The sequence below is a fragment of the Amblyomma mixtum genome, chromosome 3 (assembly GCF_055824585.1).
Source record: "Amblyomma mixtum isolate Tamu chromosome 3, ASM5582458v1, whole genome shotgun sequence".
NCBI lineage: Eukaryota > Metazoa > Arthropoda > Arachnida > Ixodida > Ixodidae > Amblyomma > Amblyomma mixtum.
The window spans coordinates 193,213,122-193,231,401 of record NC_143014.1 but is presented as its reverse complement, the minus strand read 5'-3'; the positions used below and the strand labels follow the sequence as shown (position 1 = coordinate 193,231,401).

General features: G+C 46.8%; 2 protein-coding genes and 5 non-coding genes across 8 annotated transcripts in view; 6 read left to right on the top strand and 1 right to left on the bottom strand.

The window, feature by feature from the left end:
* Positions 1–18,280, top strand: part of LOC149353124 (uncharacterized) — a 117,591-nt gene that overhangs the window by 50,182 nt on the left and 49,129 nt on the right. The gene's annotated exons all lie outside the window — the stretch shown is intronic.
* On the top strand, positions 1,602–1,674 carry TRNAK-UUU (transfer RNA lysine (anticodon UUU)). The gene has a single exon. It is a non-coding gene; the product is annotated as a tRNA-Lys (tRNA).
* On the top strand, positions 3,048–3,120 carry TRNAK-UUU (transfer RNA lysine (anticodon UUU)). Its single transcript has one exon. It is a non-coding gene; the product is annotated as a tRNA-Lys (tRNA).
* TRNAK-UUU (transfer RNA lysine (anticodon UUU)) lies at positions 3,354–3,426 on the top strand. Its single transcript has one exon. It is a non-coding gene; the product is annotated as a tRNA-Lys (tRNA).
* Positions 6,028–6,100, top strand: TRNAK-UUU (transfer RNA lysine (anticodon UUU)). Its single transcript has one exon. It is a non-coding gene; the product is annotated as a tRNA-Lys (tRNA).
* On the top strand, positions 8,956–9,028 carry TRNAK-UUU (transfer RNA lysine (anticodon UUU)). The gene has a single exon. It is a non-coding gene; the product is annotated as a tRNA-Lys (tRNA).
* LOC149353125 (uncharacterized) overlaps positions 15,261–18,280 on the bottom strand; it is a 34,595-nt gene continuing 31,575 nt past the window's right edge. The window contains exon 9 of the mRNA XM_089582319.1: positions 15,261–16,352. Within this exon, the coding sequence (XP_089438445.1) occupies positions 16,167–16,352 (186 nt within the window). The 3' untranslated portion in view covers positions 15,261–16,166. The remainder of the gene's footprint in view (positions 16,353–18,280) is intronic.

Genomic DNA, 18,280 nt, shown 5'->3' with positions numbered 1-18,280 from the left:
CAGTGATAGGGTGGTTGGTTTTAAGCTTCATGATGCTCATGTAAGGTCCTAGCTTATGAGGATGACATTGCTGTTTTCTGTTGAGATAAAGATAGCAACCGTGAAGTTGTTACTATTGTAGGGAAATACTGCAAACAGACTGGGTGCCAAATTAACTTGGAAAAAAGTTCAGGCTTATGGCACGGGCAATGGGGCAACAGGCCGGAATACTTCGCGCTGATGAAGTGGGCGCTATTGCCTACAAAGTACCTCGGTGTACCCCTGTGCTGTTACCGAGACATTAAGCGATACTGGACAGAAGAAGCAAATCGAGTTCGAGAAAAAGCGAAAGGATGGCGGGCTAGAGATTTATCTAGGTTTTCGCGAGCTAGTATCTAGTGTTTTTCTTGTTCCCAAGATATAGCATGTCATGAATATTTTGTCTGCTTGACGTGTCAATATCCAGAAAGTTCATCGTGTTTTTCCTGTTTTATTTGGACATCCACTTGGGAAAGAATGAGTCGCACAAATTTGTTCCGGCCTCTCAGAAACGGGGGCTTGGGTCTCGTTCATTGTTTCTACTCCAGATAGTATCGCGGTTTCTATATCTTCGAGACCAGCACGACCCATTTTTGCGAACTGTTTTGCAAGTAAGGATGCGTAAAATGTTACCACAATTCATTGTATCATCCTGAACAGAACAATGCACAGCAATCACAGGCTACTTACGCGAGGCGGTATGTGCATTTAGAATGTTGAGTGTCCGCTTTTCGATTGAATATCTTTCTTCAGTTTGAAGACGTCAACTGTATGCAGACATCCTTGATATCATGTTACGTGTGCCTGTGTACCGTTCTGTGTACTATGGAGGTCCTGGAAGCGACGTTTTAAAAAGAGTAAGGCGGATGCCAGTTAAAGCAGTGGCGAAATCCTTTTTCTTCAAATTACATACTGGGACACTTCCAGTGAAAACTTGGCTTGAGAAAAAAGGAATATTTGTCCCGTGCACAACGAATTGTCTTCTCTGCAGGAAGCCAGAGACAATTGAGCATGTTTTCATAGACTGTTCGGACCCCATATTTCACTGGGATGTTCATCAAAGACCGATAAAAGAGGAACTCCCAATAGATCCCTATGGCATACGATTTCTACCTGTAGACAACAAAGAAGTGCCACACGATATGATAATGCTCCTTGCCCTTCATTGTTTATGGAAGACCAGAATGCAGATATGGCACGCAGACGTCAATACACGTCCTGTCAGAGAAAATTTCATTGAGACCGTGTCGTATTTCAGCGAAGTATACCGAGCCCAATCTGATCCACTGGATTGGCTGAATTTACTTGACAAGAAAAAACTGGTAATGGCTCAAGAAACGGGGACACAGAAGGCACACAAAAGACAGGACTGACGCCTTCTGTGTCCCCGTTTCTTGCGCCATTACCAGTTTTTTTCTTTCAACATGAACCAACTCGCCCAAACTAGAGTTTTACTTCAGAAGTTGGTTACTATGATACAATTTTAAACCAGACGTGTCAGCCGAAGGACTGGCGGCACTTTTATCGTTGTTTTCATTATGTTCTGTATTGTTGTTGTCAACCTAGCAACAAAGGAAGAAGAAGCCCGGATAGCTCAATTGGTAGAGCGTTAGGCTTTTAACCTAACGGTCCGGGGTTCGAGCCCCCGTTCGGGCGGGAGTTGCTATTTTTGCACTTTTCGTGAGGGATCTCTTTCCCCTCCGTTTTCATGGTAAAGTCGTTAATGTCTCTTGCAAAGAGTGAAAACTCGCACAATTTTGTTTTGACGCCTGACGATCGCCCACCATCGTCCCCAGTGACGCAGAAGTGGTCTGCTCCTGATGAAAATCTATTTTCTTTATGATGCGCAGTTGGGACAAAGGAAGTTAAGGCAGCAGAGAGCCCGATAGCTCAGGGGAAAGCTGCGTATTTATCTATATTTGCGAGAGCCAAAGCGTGCAATGTGTTTTTTTATTAGCAAGGCATTGTATATCATGCAAGTGTTGCATTGCTCAATGCTCAACGTACAAAAGATGCATCGTATTTTTGCGTTTTTTGTACGGTCTTGGGCATGGGAGCGATGTAGTCGGACGAATTTATTTCGGACTGTTAAACACGGTGGTCTTGGGCTGGGGCATCTTTTTTTGCGCCAGCTTGTCAGCAGATACTTTTTTCGGGATGTCAGCGATCCCTTTTTGAGATCTGTATGCCAACTAAGGTTTGGCCGCGCTCTGCCTGAGTTTGCTGTTGGAACCGAGTGTTTGCCGGGAAGGATTTTCGGCTACTTGATAGAAGTTATCGCGAGTCTTAAATTTCTAGGTGCACGATTTTGAAAAGAATATTTACGTGGTGTTAAAAAGGAAAGGCTTTATTGCGACCTATGTGATACTGTTTTTCCGGTGCCCCTGTACAGGGCCTTATACGATGGAGCTCCGGGTGCAGACTTGCTAAAGAGGGTAACGAGGATGCAGGTGCAACCAGGAATCAAGACATTTTTCTTCAAATTACGTTCAGGAACATCGCCAGTTAAAACTTTTCTAGAGGGAAGGGGTTTTTTTATGCCGTGGGGTTTAGACTGTCTAATCTGCAAACAGCCACAAATAATAGATCGTGTTTTTCTTCATTGTTGGGAGGGCGTTTACTCCTGGGACGTCTTGCAAAGAGCCATCAAAAAAGAATTACTGCTTAATTCACACAGCATCGGGTACCTGCCCACAGATAATGAGGATGGTGTCCCCTTTGACCAAATTATGCTGATGGGCCTCCGTGGTATATGGCGCTCCCGCATGGCCGGGTATCACTGCGACCCCGACGCCCGCCCTGCGCGGATGTACTTCATGGAAAGCGTACATAGCTTTCTGGAGCTTTTGAAACTGGGAAAATTTGTCCCCTAGTGGTTACCAAGGCTGGAATCCTTGATAGAGCTCAAGAAATTTTAGCGTGACAAGGCCTGCCTCAGGGGGTTGTAGGCTACTTGTGCGGATGTGTCGGTACATCTCTTTCTATGTTTTGTTCTATTTGTCGAAATCCCGGCAATAAAGGAAAGAAAGGCCCGGATAGCTCAGTCGGTAGAGCGTTAGGCTTTTAACCTAACGGTCCGGGGTTCGAGCCCCCGTTCGGGCGGATGTTAATATTTTTTGCACTTTTCGTGAGGGATCTCTTTCCGTTTTCATGGTTAAGTCGTTGATGTCTCTTGCCCACCAATTATTGTAAAAGCAAAGAGTGAAAGTTCACAAAATTTTGTTTTGACGCCTGACGATCGCGTCCGCAGTGACGGCAGAAGTGGTGGGCTCCTGGTGAAAATCTATTTTCTTTATTATGCGCAGTTGGTACAAAGCAATCAAAGGCAGCAGTGAGCCCGGATAGCTCAGTCGGTAGAGCGTTAGGCTTTTAGCCTAACGGTCTGGGGTTCGAGCCCCCGTTCGGGCGGATGTTAATATTTTTTGCACTTTTCGTGAGGGATCTCTTTCCGTTTTCATGATTAAGTCGTTGATGTCTCTTGCCCACCAATTATTGTAAAAGCAAAGAGTGAAAATTCACAAAATTTTGTGTTGACGCTCGCCCACCATCGCCTACCATCGTCCGCAGTGACGGCAGAAGTGGTGGGCTCCTGGTGAAAATCTATTTTCTTTATTATGCGCAGTTGGGACAAAGGAATGAAAGGCAACAGTGAGCCCGGATAGCTCAGTGATTCACGGGGTAGAATGGGCAGGCACTTCAGTCTCTGATAACGATAGCATACAGCTGACCTTCTTTGAGCACTTTCAGACAATCTTCGCGCAACATGAAATCGACTCGAATGCATTCAGAGACGAGTTTTTGGAAGATATGCCACGGCTGGATGACGAGCAAAAAGAAATTTTAGAGCAGCAGATTACGCAGCAAGAAGTCGAACGCGCTATAGAAAGCTTAAACCCTGGAAAGTCTCCAGGCCCGGATGGTTTAAGTGCTGTTTTTTTATAAAGTGTTTAAGAGTGAATTAACCCCTTTACTGACTTCTTTATTTAACGAAGCCTACAATCGTAATGCTCTGCCTCCATCCTACGCTACGTCCCACACAGTACTTATTCCTAAAACAGATGACGCGCAGAAACTTAAACTGGTTACAGCATATAGGCCCATCTCGCTGACGAACGTCGATTACAAAATTTTTATGAAGGTGCTAGCTGCCACTCTTCAGATGGTAATTATAGAAATTGTTGGCCCTCATCAAACCTGTGGCATCAAGGGGCGGTCTATTGCTTATAATATCCACAAAGCAAGAAGTGTGTTGGAGTGCTGTGACGCCATTGGCGCTCGTGTGGCAGTTCTCCAACTAGATTTAGAAAAAGCTTTTGACTGTGTTGCGCATGACATATTGTTTTCTATCCTCCATCACGTTAATTTAGGCACTATTATCACTGAGGGTGTGGCCTTGGCGTACAGAAATTGCACTACCAGGTTAATTGTAAATAAATCGCTGGGGGCCCCCATTAACGTTCAGCGTTCGGTTCGCCAGGGTTGCCCCCTCAGTCCTCTTTTATTTTGTATCTATATAGAAACTTTGTGTAAGCACATTATAAGAAATAATGCTGTTCAAGGATTTCGGCTACAGACGGCTGAAGTCAAGATCCTAGCATATGCAGATGATGTTGCTGTTTTTGGCGTGAGTCACGATAGCATTCGTAACGCGTTCGACGGGGTAAAGCGATTCAGCACTGTGACGGGGAGCAGGGTTAACTGGGGGAAGTGTGTGGGGTTCTGGCATGGACAGTGGTCAGTGACCCCGAAACATTTTGCTAACGTGACCTGGCACACGACCCCTGTGAAATACTTGAGTGTCCCGCTGGAAAATTACCGCGACAGCGAACCGTATTGGACACGGCAGGTGCAAGAAACACGCGAAAAGGCTGAAAAGTGGAAAGCGTCCTATCTATCTATATTTGCGAGAGCCACAGTGTGCAATCTGTTCTTCATCAGCAAACTGTGGTATGTGATGCAAGTGATGCATTGTTCGCGAATTAATGTACAAAAGTTACATCGCATTTTTGCTGTTTTTGTATGGGCCTCGAAATGGGAGAGGTGTACGCGAACCGATTTGTTCAGAAGAGTAAGGGATGGAGGACTCGGGCTTGGACATTTATTTGCGAAGCAATTGGTCAATAGATTCTTGTTTTTGCGCGATGTGAATGATCCTTTTCTGCGCACAGTGTGCCAAGTAAGGCTCGGTAGGGCTTTGCCAGACTGTGATTTCAACTGAGTGTATGACGGGTGGCATGTTTGGGTTTTTCAAGGAGATAGTTGCCAGCGTCCGATTTTTGAATGCTAGATTTTTCAAAACAATATTTGAGTGATGTGAGCCGGAAAGATTTGTACAAGGATTTGTGTGACATCCTCTTTCCTGTGCCCTTGTACAGGGCCATGTACTGTGGAGGGCCGGGCTACAACGTATTGTAAAGGGTAAAGAAAATGAAGGTACCACCGGGAGTCAAGAGTTTCTTCTTTAAATTACACTCTGGAACTTTACCTGTGAAAACTTTTCTTGAGGCAAAACAGATATTTCTTCCTTGGGGGTCGCATTGTATCATATGCAAGCAGCCGGAGACAATTGATCACGTCTTTTTGCACTGTTGGGAAGGGGTCTATTTTTGGGACATGCTGCAGAGGACTTTAAAGAAACAGCTTCCAATCCACTCATACAGAATAAGGTTTTTGCCAACCAATAACGAGGATGGGGTTCCGTTAGACTTAGTCATGCTGGTGGGCCTCCACAGTATATGGTGCTCCCGCATGGCAGGGTATCATTGTGACCCTGACGCACGGCCAGCCCGCATGTATTTTAGAGAAAGTATGCACAAGTTTCTGGAAGAACAAAAGCTAATAGTGGAGGTTCCTGAGTGGTTACCAAGGCTGGAACCCCTCGTAACTTTAAGAGAATTTTAACCTAAGTCAGGCCCACTCTTTGGGATCCTGGCTAACTCTGTATGCTGTATGTACTTATTATTATGTTCTATTTTGTAATGTCGAAGCCCGGCAATAAAGGAAAAAAAAGCCCGGATAGCTCAGTCGGTAGAGCGTTAGACTTTTAACCTAACGTTCCGGGGTTGGAGCCCCCGTTCGGGCGGATGTTAATATTTTTTGCACTTTTCGTGAGGGCTCTCTTTCTTTCCGTTTTCATGGTTAAGTCGTTGATGTCTCTTGCCCACCAATTATTGTAAAAGCAAAGAGTGAAAGTTCACAAAATTTTGTTTTGACGCTCGCCCACCATCGCCTACCATCGTCCGCAGTGACGGTAGAAGTGGTGGGCTCCTGGTGAAAATCTATTTTTTTTTATTATGCGCAGTTGGGACAAAGGAATGAAAGTCAGCAGAGAGCGCGGATAGCTCGTGTGAGGCGCCCACTAAGCGGTCACCGAGCGATGAAAAGACCTATGCCTCGAAAAATGAAATACAAAACATAATGTACAGAAATGAAGAAACCACTTATCCAGAGCAGATACAACGCGCCTTTTTTGAGCAATATCGAGCTTTGCTAGTACAGGAGCAAGTGCAGAAGGACGGCTTTGAACGTGACTATTTGCGATTAATGCCTAAATTAGAAGACAGTGAGAAGGAAAGACTTGAAGCTCCAATCAGCATAACAGAAATAGACATAGCAACTGACCAGTTAAATGCCGAGAAGTCACCTGGGCCAGACGGCCTACGTGCAGCTTTTTATAAAGCTTTTAAAGATGAACTAAGTCAGGTCTTGCACAAAGTTATCCAAGAATCCTATGAAACAAAACGATTGCCGCCGTCTTTCAAAGCTGCCCACGTTGTATTGATTCCGAAGTATGAAGATCCAGCGAGGCTGCTGTTGGTGGGGTCTTATCGGCCGATACGCCTCACCAACGTCGATTACAAAATCCTTATAAAAGTTTTAGTGAGGAGGACACGAAGCGTTATTAAATACCTAGTAGAACCACACCAAACTTGCGCAATACAAGGACGAAGTATTACTACCAATATGCATGTGGCGAGAAGTGTTTTGGAGTGTTGCGATACTTTTGATGGACGAGTTGCGATGTTGAAGCTCGACCTAGCAAAAGCGTTTGATCGAGTATGCCATGAAGCGCTTTTAATCTACTAGAATTTGTGAATATGGGAAGTGTTATACAGAGGGAGTCAAAATGGCTTACTCGGATTGTGCAGTGAGAATTATTGTAAATAAAAAGCTCACCGAAAGAGTGCCAGTGAAATCGTCTGTGAGGCAGGGCTGTCCATTATCCCTGTTGCTTTTTGCTTTATACCTATAGCCGTTGTGCTTGAGCATGATAAAGAACGAAAGGATACGCGGCTTCGCGCTCGAAGCAATGGAGGTAAAAATGCTCGCATGCGCAGATGATGCGGCTATTTTTTTGTGAAGACAAAGAAAGCGTTCAAGAAACTGTTGGTGTGGCGGTTGATTTTTGTGCTAAAACGGGCTGCCGTGTTAACTGGGAGAAATCGTCCGGATTCTGGCACGGGGAATGGGATCAAAAACCTGAAGTGTTTGCCAATGTGCGATGGATAGCGCTGCCCTCAAAGTACTTGGGAGTACCACTTGACCAGTACAATGACACTGAGCAATACTGGAATAGAAAAATAGAGAATCTCAAAAGGAAAACGCAAGCTTGGAGCGGCCGGAACCTGTCCATGTTCACACGATCAATTGTTTGCAACCTTTTCCTAGTTGCGAAAGTTTCGTATGTGTTGCAGGTATTGCTCATGTCGCGCGTAACCATACAAAAAATACATCGAATCTTTGCTGTTTTCGTGTGGGGAAGCACATGGGAACGTACAGCCTTTGTCAAAAGTTTAGAGCCCAGGGGGTTTGCTTCTGAGCACTATTGTGGCGCTCCTGTAGGACTCATGGAAGTCGTACGCATTGGAGGGAGCAGGACCAAATATCTTCTTACCTTCAGGAGATTTGGGACGCTGAGGACGCATTACGAGCATAGCAGTGTGGCCCAGAAGCAGGCCCCCTGGGCTCTAAACTTCTGACAAAGGCTGTACGAGTCGGACAAATCTGTTTCTTTCGGTTCGAAAAGAGGAAGTGGGTCTCGTGCATTTATTTATCAGACAGATTGTGTCGCGTTTTATTTTTCTGCGAGAACATAATGATCCCTTTTTGCGTACTTTTGTGCAAGTGCGCCTGCGCAATGCTTTGCCTGAGTTTTTGGTATCCTGTTCTGATCAAAGGACGACATCTGTAAGACGATTTTGGCGCGAAGTTGTCACGGCTTTTAACATGATGAAAGTGCGCCTTTAGATCATTTAAGTAATGTGTCAAGAAAGAAACTGTGTAAAGATTTGTTGGATGTCATGCTGCCTGCACCATTGTATCGACAGCTAGGCTGCGGAAGCCCAGGGCAAGATGTTTTGAAAAGAGTGAAACGTATGCCAGTAAATCATAACGTTAAAAGTTTTTTCTTCAAACTCCATACTAACACTCTGCCAGTGAAAACCTGGCTAGATCAAAATGGCATTTTTGTTCCATGGACGATTAACTGTATGCTCTGCAAAAAGCCTGAGACAATCGAGCATGTGTTTATAGAATGTTGGGATCCGGTATTCCATTGGGACATTCTACAAAGAACAATAACGAAAGACCTGCCAATCACGCCGTATGGAATCCGGTTCTCAGCGGTAGAAGATGACCGAGATGTTCCTTATGATCTCATCATGCTACGGGGCCTTCACAGCATATGGAAAACCAGGATGTCAGTGAGAAACGCCGATGTGAACTATCGTCCTGTAAGAGAAAATTTCATTGAAAGTGTTGTGCATCTGCGCGAATGTTACCGTGACCAACCGGAGCTTCCTGAATGACTTGGCGTGTTGGATGAACTTGTATCCCTCAAGAAGTTTTAAACAACCACGTTGACCGAAGGCCGGTTAACGTGTTTTACAGGTTTGTTTGCTGTTATCGCTGTCAAAACAGGCAATAAAGGAAAAGAAAGCCCGGATAGCTCAGTCGGTAGAGCTTTAGGCTTTTAACCTAACGGTCCGGGGTTCGAGCCCCCGTTCGGGCGGATGTTATTATTTTTTGCACTTTTCGTGAGGAATCTCTTTCTCTCCGTTTTCATGGTTAAGTCGTTGGTGTCTCTTGCCCACCAATTATTGTAAAAGTGAAAATTCACAAAATTTTGTTTTGAGGCCTGACGATCGCCCACCATCGTCCGCAGTGACGGCAGAAATGGTGGGCTCCTGGTGAAAATCTATTTTCTTTATTATGCGCAGTTGGGACAAAGGAATGAAAGGCAGCAGAGAGCCCGCATAGCTCAGGACTTCCGGCCGCCACAGCGTACGGACGTGTTAATCATGAGCTCCGTCAGAGCGGGGTCAGTGGCCCAGTCAAGCCGCGGCAACATGTTTTTTGTGTGCCGTCGAGGAAGGTTATCAGGTCATACTGCCAAGTTTGTCGACAGGACGAATCATGTTGAACACGATTTTTATGCACGCCGACCCAGCGGATAAGCCATATCACGTTGAAGATTTCAGGGATACTTTGGTTCATCTTGGTGCTCTCCCTGAAGTGCTTGCTTTGGGGCCGTATCAAGTGAACCATGTCTGGGCTGTTACGCTCAAGAGCGCCGAGGCAACAAGGAAGCTACTGGCGGCTACGGATGTCAAGGTGAAGAACCGGCCCTGCCTACTGATCTACCCGAGCAACCAGGATGTGCGCCTCAAAATTCACTGGGTTTTGCTCGGCGTTATTGATGATGATGTCCGGGCTGCCTTGCTGCCGTACGGAACCGTGACTGACGTTTCCAAAGAACGTTGGCGAGTTTTCGGTGTCGCAGACAAAGGATGTACAACGAGAACAGTGGCCCTCAAGTTGAAAAACATAATTTCAGTGGATGACATTCCCCACCAATTCAAGATAGCAGGTGAGCCTGCACTTCTTGTTGTTCCGGGAAGGGCGCCGCCGTGTCTGAGGTGAAAGGCCACAGGACATATCCGGCGCGATCGTAAAGTGCCGAAATGCAGCCTTTGTGGTCGCTTCGGTCACACGGAAGAGCAGTGTGTCAAAACATACGCCAGTGCAACAGGGCCTGCAAGAACCGACGACCTCTCGGAACACCTCATGGACAAGGTGGACGTCGCGGAAGTCGCCGGTGCAGAAACCAACCACAGAGCAAAGGACTCAAAGGAGACAACGAACCAGTCCTCTCAACTCGATGGGATTTGCGAGCATCAAGAAGACCAGCAACCTGAAGAGAGCGCCTCGGGTAAGGCCACCGAGGCAAGTGTTGCTGCTACCGGTGCCAGTGGTAACTCAGCGTCAGCGCCTTCAAATGAAGTGGCACCGATGGATACGCACGACAACACAAGTGGTAGTTTCAGGTCACGCGGCGCCGGGAAATTCGCAATGGCAACGGTGTCCTCTGGATCCGGAAGGACGCCGTCTCGATTGACTACGTGGCCTAAGAACTTCAGCTCCTCGTAAGCAAAATGACATTTTTCGGCTTTAAGTGTAGGGCCAGAGGACTTTATAGCCTGCAGGACCGCGTCTAGGCGACGAAGGTGCTCCACGAAAAATGGGGGGAAGACAATCACGTCGCCCAGTGTGACTAGTGTGCCACTACAGATCGGCAAGAACGGTGTCCATGAGTCTTTGAAAAGTGGCTGGCGCGGAGCAAAGACCGAAAGGCATGACCTGGAACTCGTATAATCCGTTTGATGTGATGAAAGCCGTCTTCTCGCGGTCCCCGTCGTCGACCTCGATTTGCCAGTACCCCAACTTCAGGTTCATGGAAGATAAATATTTGGCGTCGCAAAGGCGATCCAAGGCGGCGTCGATTCTTGGCAGAGGATTCTTGGATGAAGAGAGAGCCATTCCCCAAAACGACCATCCACTGCAAAGACCCTGACGAAAGCGACACGGAACTTAGCAGTAAACTTGGAGGAGACGGTTCAACACCGCGCCGCGAATACCGATAGAGGGCCGGCGGTGGCAGGTTTCCCTAAGAGTACACGTCAAGGCGAAAAGTTTCCTAAAAGGGTAAAGTGAGGGCTTTTTTTCATAATGTCGTTCCTAAAAATTGGAGCTTTCAATGCAGGAATGTATTTAGCGGCTACGTTTTTTGCGCGTTAAATTAGTCCGTCCAGCTGCCGTTCGTCCGCCCATCCGCGCCCGTTTGCCATCCTCTTTAGGACCTGCATAAGTGCACAAGGTGCAGCATTAACGAGGTTTGAAAATTTTAGTTTCCTGTAAGTATTAGCAAAAGCGTCAATTTGAGCAGCACGAACGCGGGGTTTTAAATTATCACCTACAATAACAATGCTGCGTAGGCAGATATGCATGGCAGCACAAAAGGGATTGTTGTATTGAACGCGCCAGGCGGCGATAGCATATAAACCAACACCGATATGTTACGTAAGCAATACGCGGTTGCGCTGCTGTCACCGGCTGGAAGAACTGGGGGAAAACTTGGGGGTGAAAAGTAGGCTTAGCGATCATAGGAATATGTGGAAGCGAAAGCTTTCTAAGCAGTTTTTAAATTTCGCAGAGCACCTACGATGTCGACCCTTCTTGAAGAACAACAAAATTCATCCTAGAACAGATTCTGAAAGTATGATGAGTCATTTCCAAGGCGATGCATATTTAAAACACCTACGCAAGGAGGTACGGAACGGAAGCGCGGCCCATAGAAACACTTGTCAGCAATAGTTTCAGAAATATATTTCTCGTTTCGCAGAGCATTCATGGAGGCAGCTGTTTTTTTAACATTTGGCGAGGGCTTTGAAGGAGAGTGTGACAAAGTATGCTATGTCACTTCGAAGCAATAGTTGCAAAATACCACGATAAATGTGTGTTGTGAATCCGGACATACCCCAAAAGGCGCTCTATCCGCTGGGTGTTTCCCCGAACCGAGCAAGCTTCTCATGTAGTCTGACATGCTGCTGCGTGCGCTGCATTTGTTCACTAATACAGTAGTTGAAACTAAATAGCCTAGACAGCATTACCTGACAAAACAATTTTCAAACGCCGTGTCAAGCGCATGAGAGAGGACCACGCATCACAGAAGACGGCGCCGCAGACGACACACTGACCGACTCCGGCTCCGACGTTCGCCAGCGCAACCTGTGTGTGTAATCACGGTGTTAGTTGTCTGCTGCAGCTCGCGATTCGTTTATCGTGCTGTTTGAAAACTGTCTTCGATGTAAACCTACCCAGGATGTCTGATCTGAACGACAATAATTGCGATGAAACGTAGCCCAAGGGGCAGCTTGGGCCCCGCCTAGGCCCGTCATAAAATTGTTGTACCCAGCACGGCCCGGCCTGCGATCTGAGCCGGGCCATGGCTTTCGGGCAACCCCTAGCCGTGCAGTGTTCTAATCTATACTACGCCATAGCCGAAGTCGAGCGACGGCGGCGAGACCCTCAAAAGTCCGGCGGGAGGGCACCAGATAGTGCCACGTGCCCGCAAGCTAGAGGACATGAATGGCCACATCAATAGAGTCAATATACCGACTCTAGCGGGAAAGCTGCACATTGTATCCATACAAACCAGCGGACAACGCATGAACGCCGCCATGATCCAACGGTTTGTGTGTGTTGCGAGCTGTTTAGATGGCTGCTAAATCAGGACAAAGAACAATCTTGAACTTGGCAACGTTGTTCGTTGGAAGACGGCAGAGTGCAGTGTAATTGACGAATGCTTTAAACTTGCGTAAACAACGGCAAACTGCCACGTTTGGAGCATTTCTGATGCTATGTAGCGTCGCATACCTGATGCAACTTCATATGGGTGCCCTACTTCTCTAAAGTGTTATTTGAAGGGGAGTACCACGACTGTGACGCGCTTGGAGTACATTTCGTCCGTCGAGCACAAAACATTATGCACGTCCTCTTTTCCCGATTTCCAAATACACGTCAGAAATTTGCTTTGGCACAAGAGGTCGAACACAGTATACCCAAAGGAAATGGCGCCGATGTAACCGGCAACGTCTCTGCCTGGTTTATTTTGGCTGGTCAGCGTTTTGCGATAGTAAACGTCATAGGATTCTGGAACTGCCTCGGGCCTCATCCTTTTTTTTTTTTTCATTTTTCTCTTTCGCCGAGGACGACGTTGTCGTGTCTTTTCTGGCGCGGGACGAGCTCACAGTGGGATTATTCGTCCACAGCAACGCTGAGAGCATCGTCAAGAATGACTAACAGCAGCCTGCCGGTGTGCATAGTAGCAGCTGGGTGGAAGCAGAAATGAAAAAAACGATGTCACCTTTACTTACCGCTTGCATTAGTGCTGCAAAAAGTACTTCTAAACGCATTTTAGCGCTATTGAGAACGCCCATTAACCGTTATAAGTAGTACCAGTGTGTACTCTGCACATTTCACGACAGGTAAAACATGTCGTTAAATGTGCAGATTTATCATTTGGCACGTTGCAAGTTGCAAGATACCCGTGATGCAAGGTGTCCAATCCTTTTGGAGCTTTTGCCTTGCACACAACGCACGAAGGTGGCGTCGCGGTGCAAGAGAGCGCCAGTGGCTCTTTGTCGTGTGCAGCTCCTTTCTTTACGTATCTTAATCACCTAGCTTATAATTAATAACCTAAAGCAGTCGGAAACCACGCTCGAAAACGGAAGTTTGAAACCGAAACTTCAAAACCGTTTTCTCGTGAACACTGTTCACAGTCGGCCAAAATCAGTATCCTAAGTATCACAAAATATGTTTAAAAACTAAGAAATGCGGGTAAGACATTCGCAGAGATATTTTCTTTTCCGCAGTTTTCGGGATTCTAGTTCTAACTTTTACCCAATCATGACTCAGCAAAAAAAAAAGAACTGCACTGCCCAAAATGATGAGTTGTAAGATGGCGACCTACTGGTATGGAGCGCTTTGCTGGCTCAGCTTTACCCCCGTGGCCACATCGAGGATCGGGATGGATACACAGATTGTATTGGGGTGTTAATGCTAGACATCTGTGAGCAGCGCAGCCTAGTTATTGTAATAGAAAAATTAAATGTGGGGGACAAATCACGTGAGAATTCCGGAACAGGCAGGCCACCATTGATTACTGCCTAATGTCGCAGGAACTCTACAGCATGATCGCAAAAATGGAAATAGACGAAGAAGGGGAGTAAATCCTGGGAAGTGATCATAAACGCATCAGTCTACAGACCGGAGCCGTCATCAAAGCAGAAATGCAGAAGCAAAAAAAGGGGAAGGTAAAATTAAACGATGAATAAATAGCCCTAACCGCAGCCGGCGTTGGGGAAGCAACAAAAAAACTCCCCATGGAAAAATGAGATTATAATCAGAACTCCTCATCAGTACGAACAGGAAACAAGTAAAAGTAGCAAACCGCTGGAAAGGCACGAAGCTAGTGAAATAAGGAAATTAAGGAGGCAGTCAAACCACGACGGGTGGCTTGAAGGGAATACAGAGAGACAAAGAAGGCACAATTATTTCAAGAAGAAATACGCCAAAAATGGAATGGCTGAAGTTCGCTATGCAGCTAAAGGTGTAATAGCAGCTGTATGTTGACGGTACTCACCTACGGGGCAGAAACGTGGAGGCTAACCAAAAGGGTTCAGCTTAAGTTAAGGACAACGAAGCGAGCTATGGAAAGAAAAATGATAGGTGTAACATTGAGACAGGAAGAGAGAGGAAGGGATCAGGGAACAAACGCGAGTTAGTGATATTGTAATCGAAATCAAGAAGCAGTGGGCATGGTCAGAGCATGTAATGCGAAGGCAAGATAGCCGATGGTCGTTAAGGGTAGCGGACTGGATTCCAAGAGGAGGCAAGCGTAGCAGGGGAAGGCAGAAAGTCAGGTGGGCGGATGAGATTAAGAAGTTCGCGCTTTTGAGGTGGCCGCAGAGATATGGGAGAGGCATTTATCCTGCAGCGAGCGAAATTAGGCTGATGATGATTATCGTGTGGTGATGATAATAATTGGTCGGGGTATCCTTTCGTTTGCTTTTCACATTGGCAGCCGCACGCGAATTTCTTGCTGGGTTTCATGAATTTCGCAAAACTGTCTGTATGTCTTCAGCGTTTGATTAACCAGCACCTTAGCTATCGCCTTTCTGGATATCGAGACCGGTCAGCACGTTCAGCTTGAGTACGAGGACGTACAAACAACTTTGTGAATCTAGCGCTACATTTATGCCCGTCACACAGCTATGTGTTTGCTGAGCATTCACTGAAGAGACTTGCCTTTCTCCTAGGAATATTGTTGCCGCTTTGTCCCTAATATGTGCAGCATTTGTTGATACCATGTAAGAAGAAGCATGAGTGCCGCCATAGACACATTTCAGTGAAACTGACATATGACTTTATTTGACAAGGGTTACAATGGAAACAAACACCGAATGTGGAGGCAGGAACTGCGATATCCCGTGAGGTCCAGCACCGCGGTTTATCGCTGTCTATTGGTTGTACGTGTGTTAATCCAGCGTAAACAGTTCACTACACATTACAAAAAAAAAGACTTCGCACTGAAATTGCTGTTTCTGGCAGTAATTTCCGCTCCTCGTGCACGCTTTCATTCATCTCAAACCACTCGCTCACGCATTCGTTCTCGCAAGGATGGCACAGCCATGCGCTTGCTCTCAATGGACGTCTCCGGTGGCGTAGAAAGCGTTGAAACAGTGCGCATGCCACCGGCCCTACTCCGCATGAACACAATGTCACGTAATAGAAATATAGGCAGTGACTGTAAAAAAATAAAAAATTCCCAGCGCACGATGACAAAAATGGGGGCGCATGGCGTACTTTGTCCCCAAAGCAGCATAACACATCGCGATGACACCTGCTTCAGTGATGACGCTCTCATTTGGGCACACACAGCTAAACACAAGCTTAGCTTTTACACGCAGTCCTTTTCTTCAAATGCCACTGTGAGACTCCTCACAGTGCCCGTGCGAGACACAGGCAACGTGGAACCAGTTTTGTTTCGGCATGAACGTCGCTCATCATTGCTCACGCCAGTATTCTTACAGGCACCCACGCTCCATATCAGAGAATAGAGTCAGTCGGTGGTTCTGACTTGGCTTAAAGCGTTCGCCTCGTCTTCTACACGGTCTTTTCGTGACTGTTCCCGTCTGCCTCGACAGAGGTGAGCGGCTATTGGAAGACACCAAGAACACTTCTGCACCGAAAGCACGTTCAGGCTCTTCTTCTCCGCACGCTGCGGTAGTTGCGTCGGCTCTTGTGGTTCACACAATGGTGTTGTAACCGATGGAATCCATGTACATGTTGTTGTCTATCCACTGTAGGTGCCTGGAGACACGTGTGTACACGCCGGGGTAGCCGGCTACCCCGCAGCGATAGCCGAAGGACACGATTCCCACTGCCGTCCAGCGTCCATCGTGGTCCAGCATGAGGGGACCTCCGGAGTCACCCTGCACATATATGAAAGCACATATCGATCACGGATCTGAGCCATTGCACCGAAGAGAGCAATAGTCAATCGGTAGACACCAAAAACTAACGAGCAAGAATACTTCGCGATGTTTAATGACCACCAGCATGTGAGGATTTATCGATGCGCGTGGGCTCAGAATCGTGGGCGGTACACGTAGATGGGCAAGAGAGGAAAGTCAGCCTCTCAACGACCAACGAGTGCATTTTCATATCAGCACTATACACACATGCGACATATGTATGACAGGCAAGTTCGAGAAGCAAAACAGAATCGCCTTTCGCGCGGTCATGTGCGATGCGTTTTACCTTAAGCTGCCCTTAAGCTACCCCTTCTTCCTCTCTCATTATTGCCTTTCCTTCAATCGAAGCCATTTCTCACGACTACCGTTGCTTGATGCTGTGGACGATAAGACACGCCGCAATGGAGGGCTCCGAGTTCATTTCGATCCCCTGAGTATTTTAACGACCGAAGTCTCATTGAACGGTCCTTTTGGCGTTCCGTCACCGTCGGAACGCGGAGGGCGCGACAAGGATGGCACCCGCGAACTCGTACTTAGCAGCCGAACGCCACAGCCAGAGCCATCGCTTCAGGCGTGCTTCTGTGGCGTCACTGAAAATTAAATGCTCCAAAAGACTAAGCTCTCAGAACAAGAGAAGAGGGAAGCAACGTGCACGAGTGCGAACGTTGCAAGAAAGCAGTGCATTGACTCGTTGCTGGCCAACGAATGCACGCGATGTCCACGTTACAACATGTCTGTCCCTGTACCTTCTAGCACGTTATGGAAGTGCGGACTGTATAGTAAGGTATAAACGTTCCTTAAGAGTAAGAACATCTGCCTAAGCTAATATTCTACATCAAAAGGACAGTCGAAGAATTATTTGCATAATGAATCTAGTCAAACTATAACAATACCTTCGTCGTTTAGTACATCACAGCATTACAGTAGGTAGTCGGAACGTATGCAGTCAACCCCACTTATAAAGGCCGCAGTTATAACGAACGCTCTCTTACTACGAACGAGAGCTGTGCTACCGTCAGAATACGCGTTATGGCAGTGGCACTTCGTCTCAGATACAGCTGCACAGCTATAAACTCGGCCCCGCAGCCGAAAGCCACGAGTTCTTGCATGAGCGGGGAGCGACGAGCGTCTCCTAGCTTTCGTGTCGCCCCTCCCACCTTCCTACGGAAATAACGCGGCGACCCAAAAAAAGCAATAACAATAAAAACAAATGACAAATACGAGGCGTATGGAATGCCGACAGAACTGTTTACCAGATGCGACCATCAAGAACGCATGCCTTGAAAGGCGCATAGCGCTGGTGTAAAGTGCGGTAATCTTCGCGTTAGCGGCTTTCTGTGCACGAGCACGAAAGGCAGCGATCGGTGGTCTCCTTCTGTCATCAAGAAGACACGCAAGGCGCAGTGCTTTGGAAGCTACGTTCTTGTACGCTACATGCGCGACACAAAGGCCTGAATGATGCGCGAATTTTTTTTATTATTATTATTCCACTATTCCACGAGTGTGCCATTAAGCACATCCGTCACACTAGGGAGGCATGGGGTGAAAGGCAACTTGTTCGCCGTGTGTCTTGTTCAGTTCGACCATGACACGGCGAAAAAAAAAAAGTTAGGGCCAACCAATTGGATTGATGCAGAAGAAATGGGGCAGCATTCTTCTTTCACTCGCCAAACTATTCCAATTCTGATTCTGTTCCAATACAAAGTCCATTGTCTTTCACTTCCCATCATTTTCATTTCTGATTTTATTCCAATTCCGACAACGAAACTATGCAAAATGTGTCACATTGACAGATCGCGGTGAGCTCACATACTACTACTGGTGTAGTGGCGCAGAGGTAAAGCCATGCGCCACTGCTCCGGCAGGTGGCTGCTTGAAACACAGCC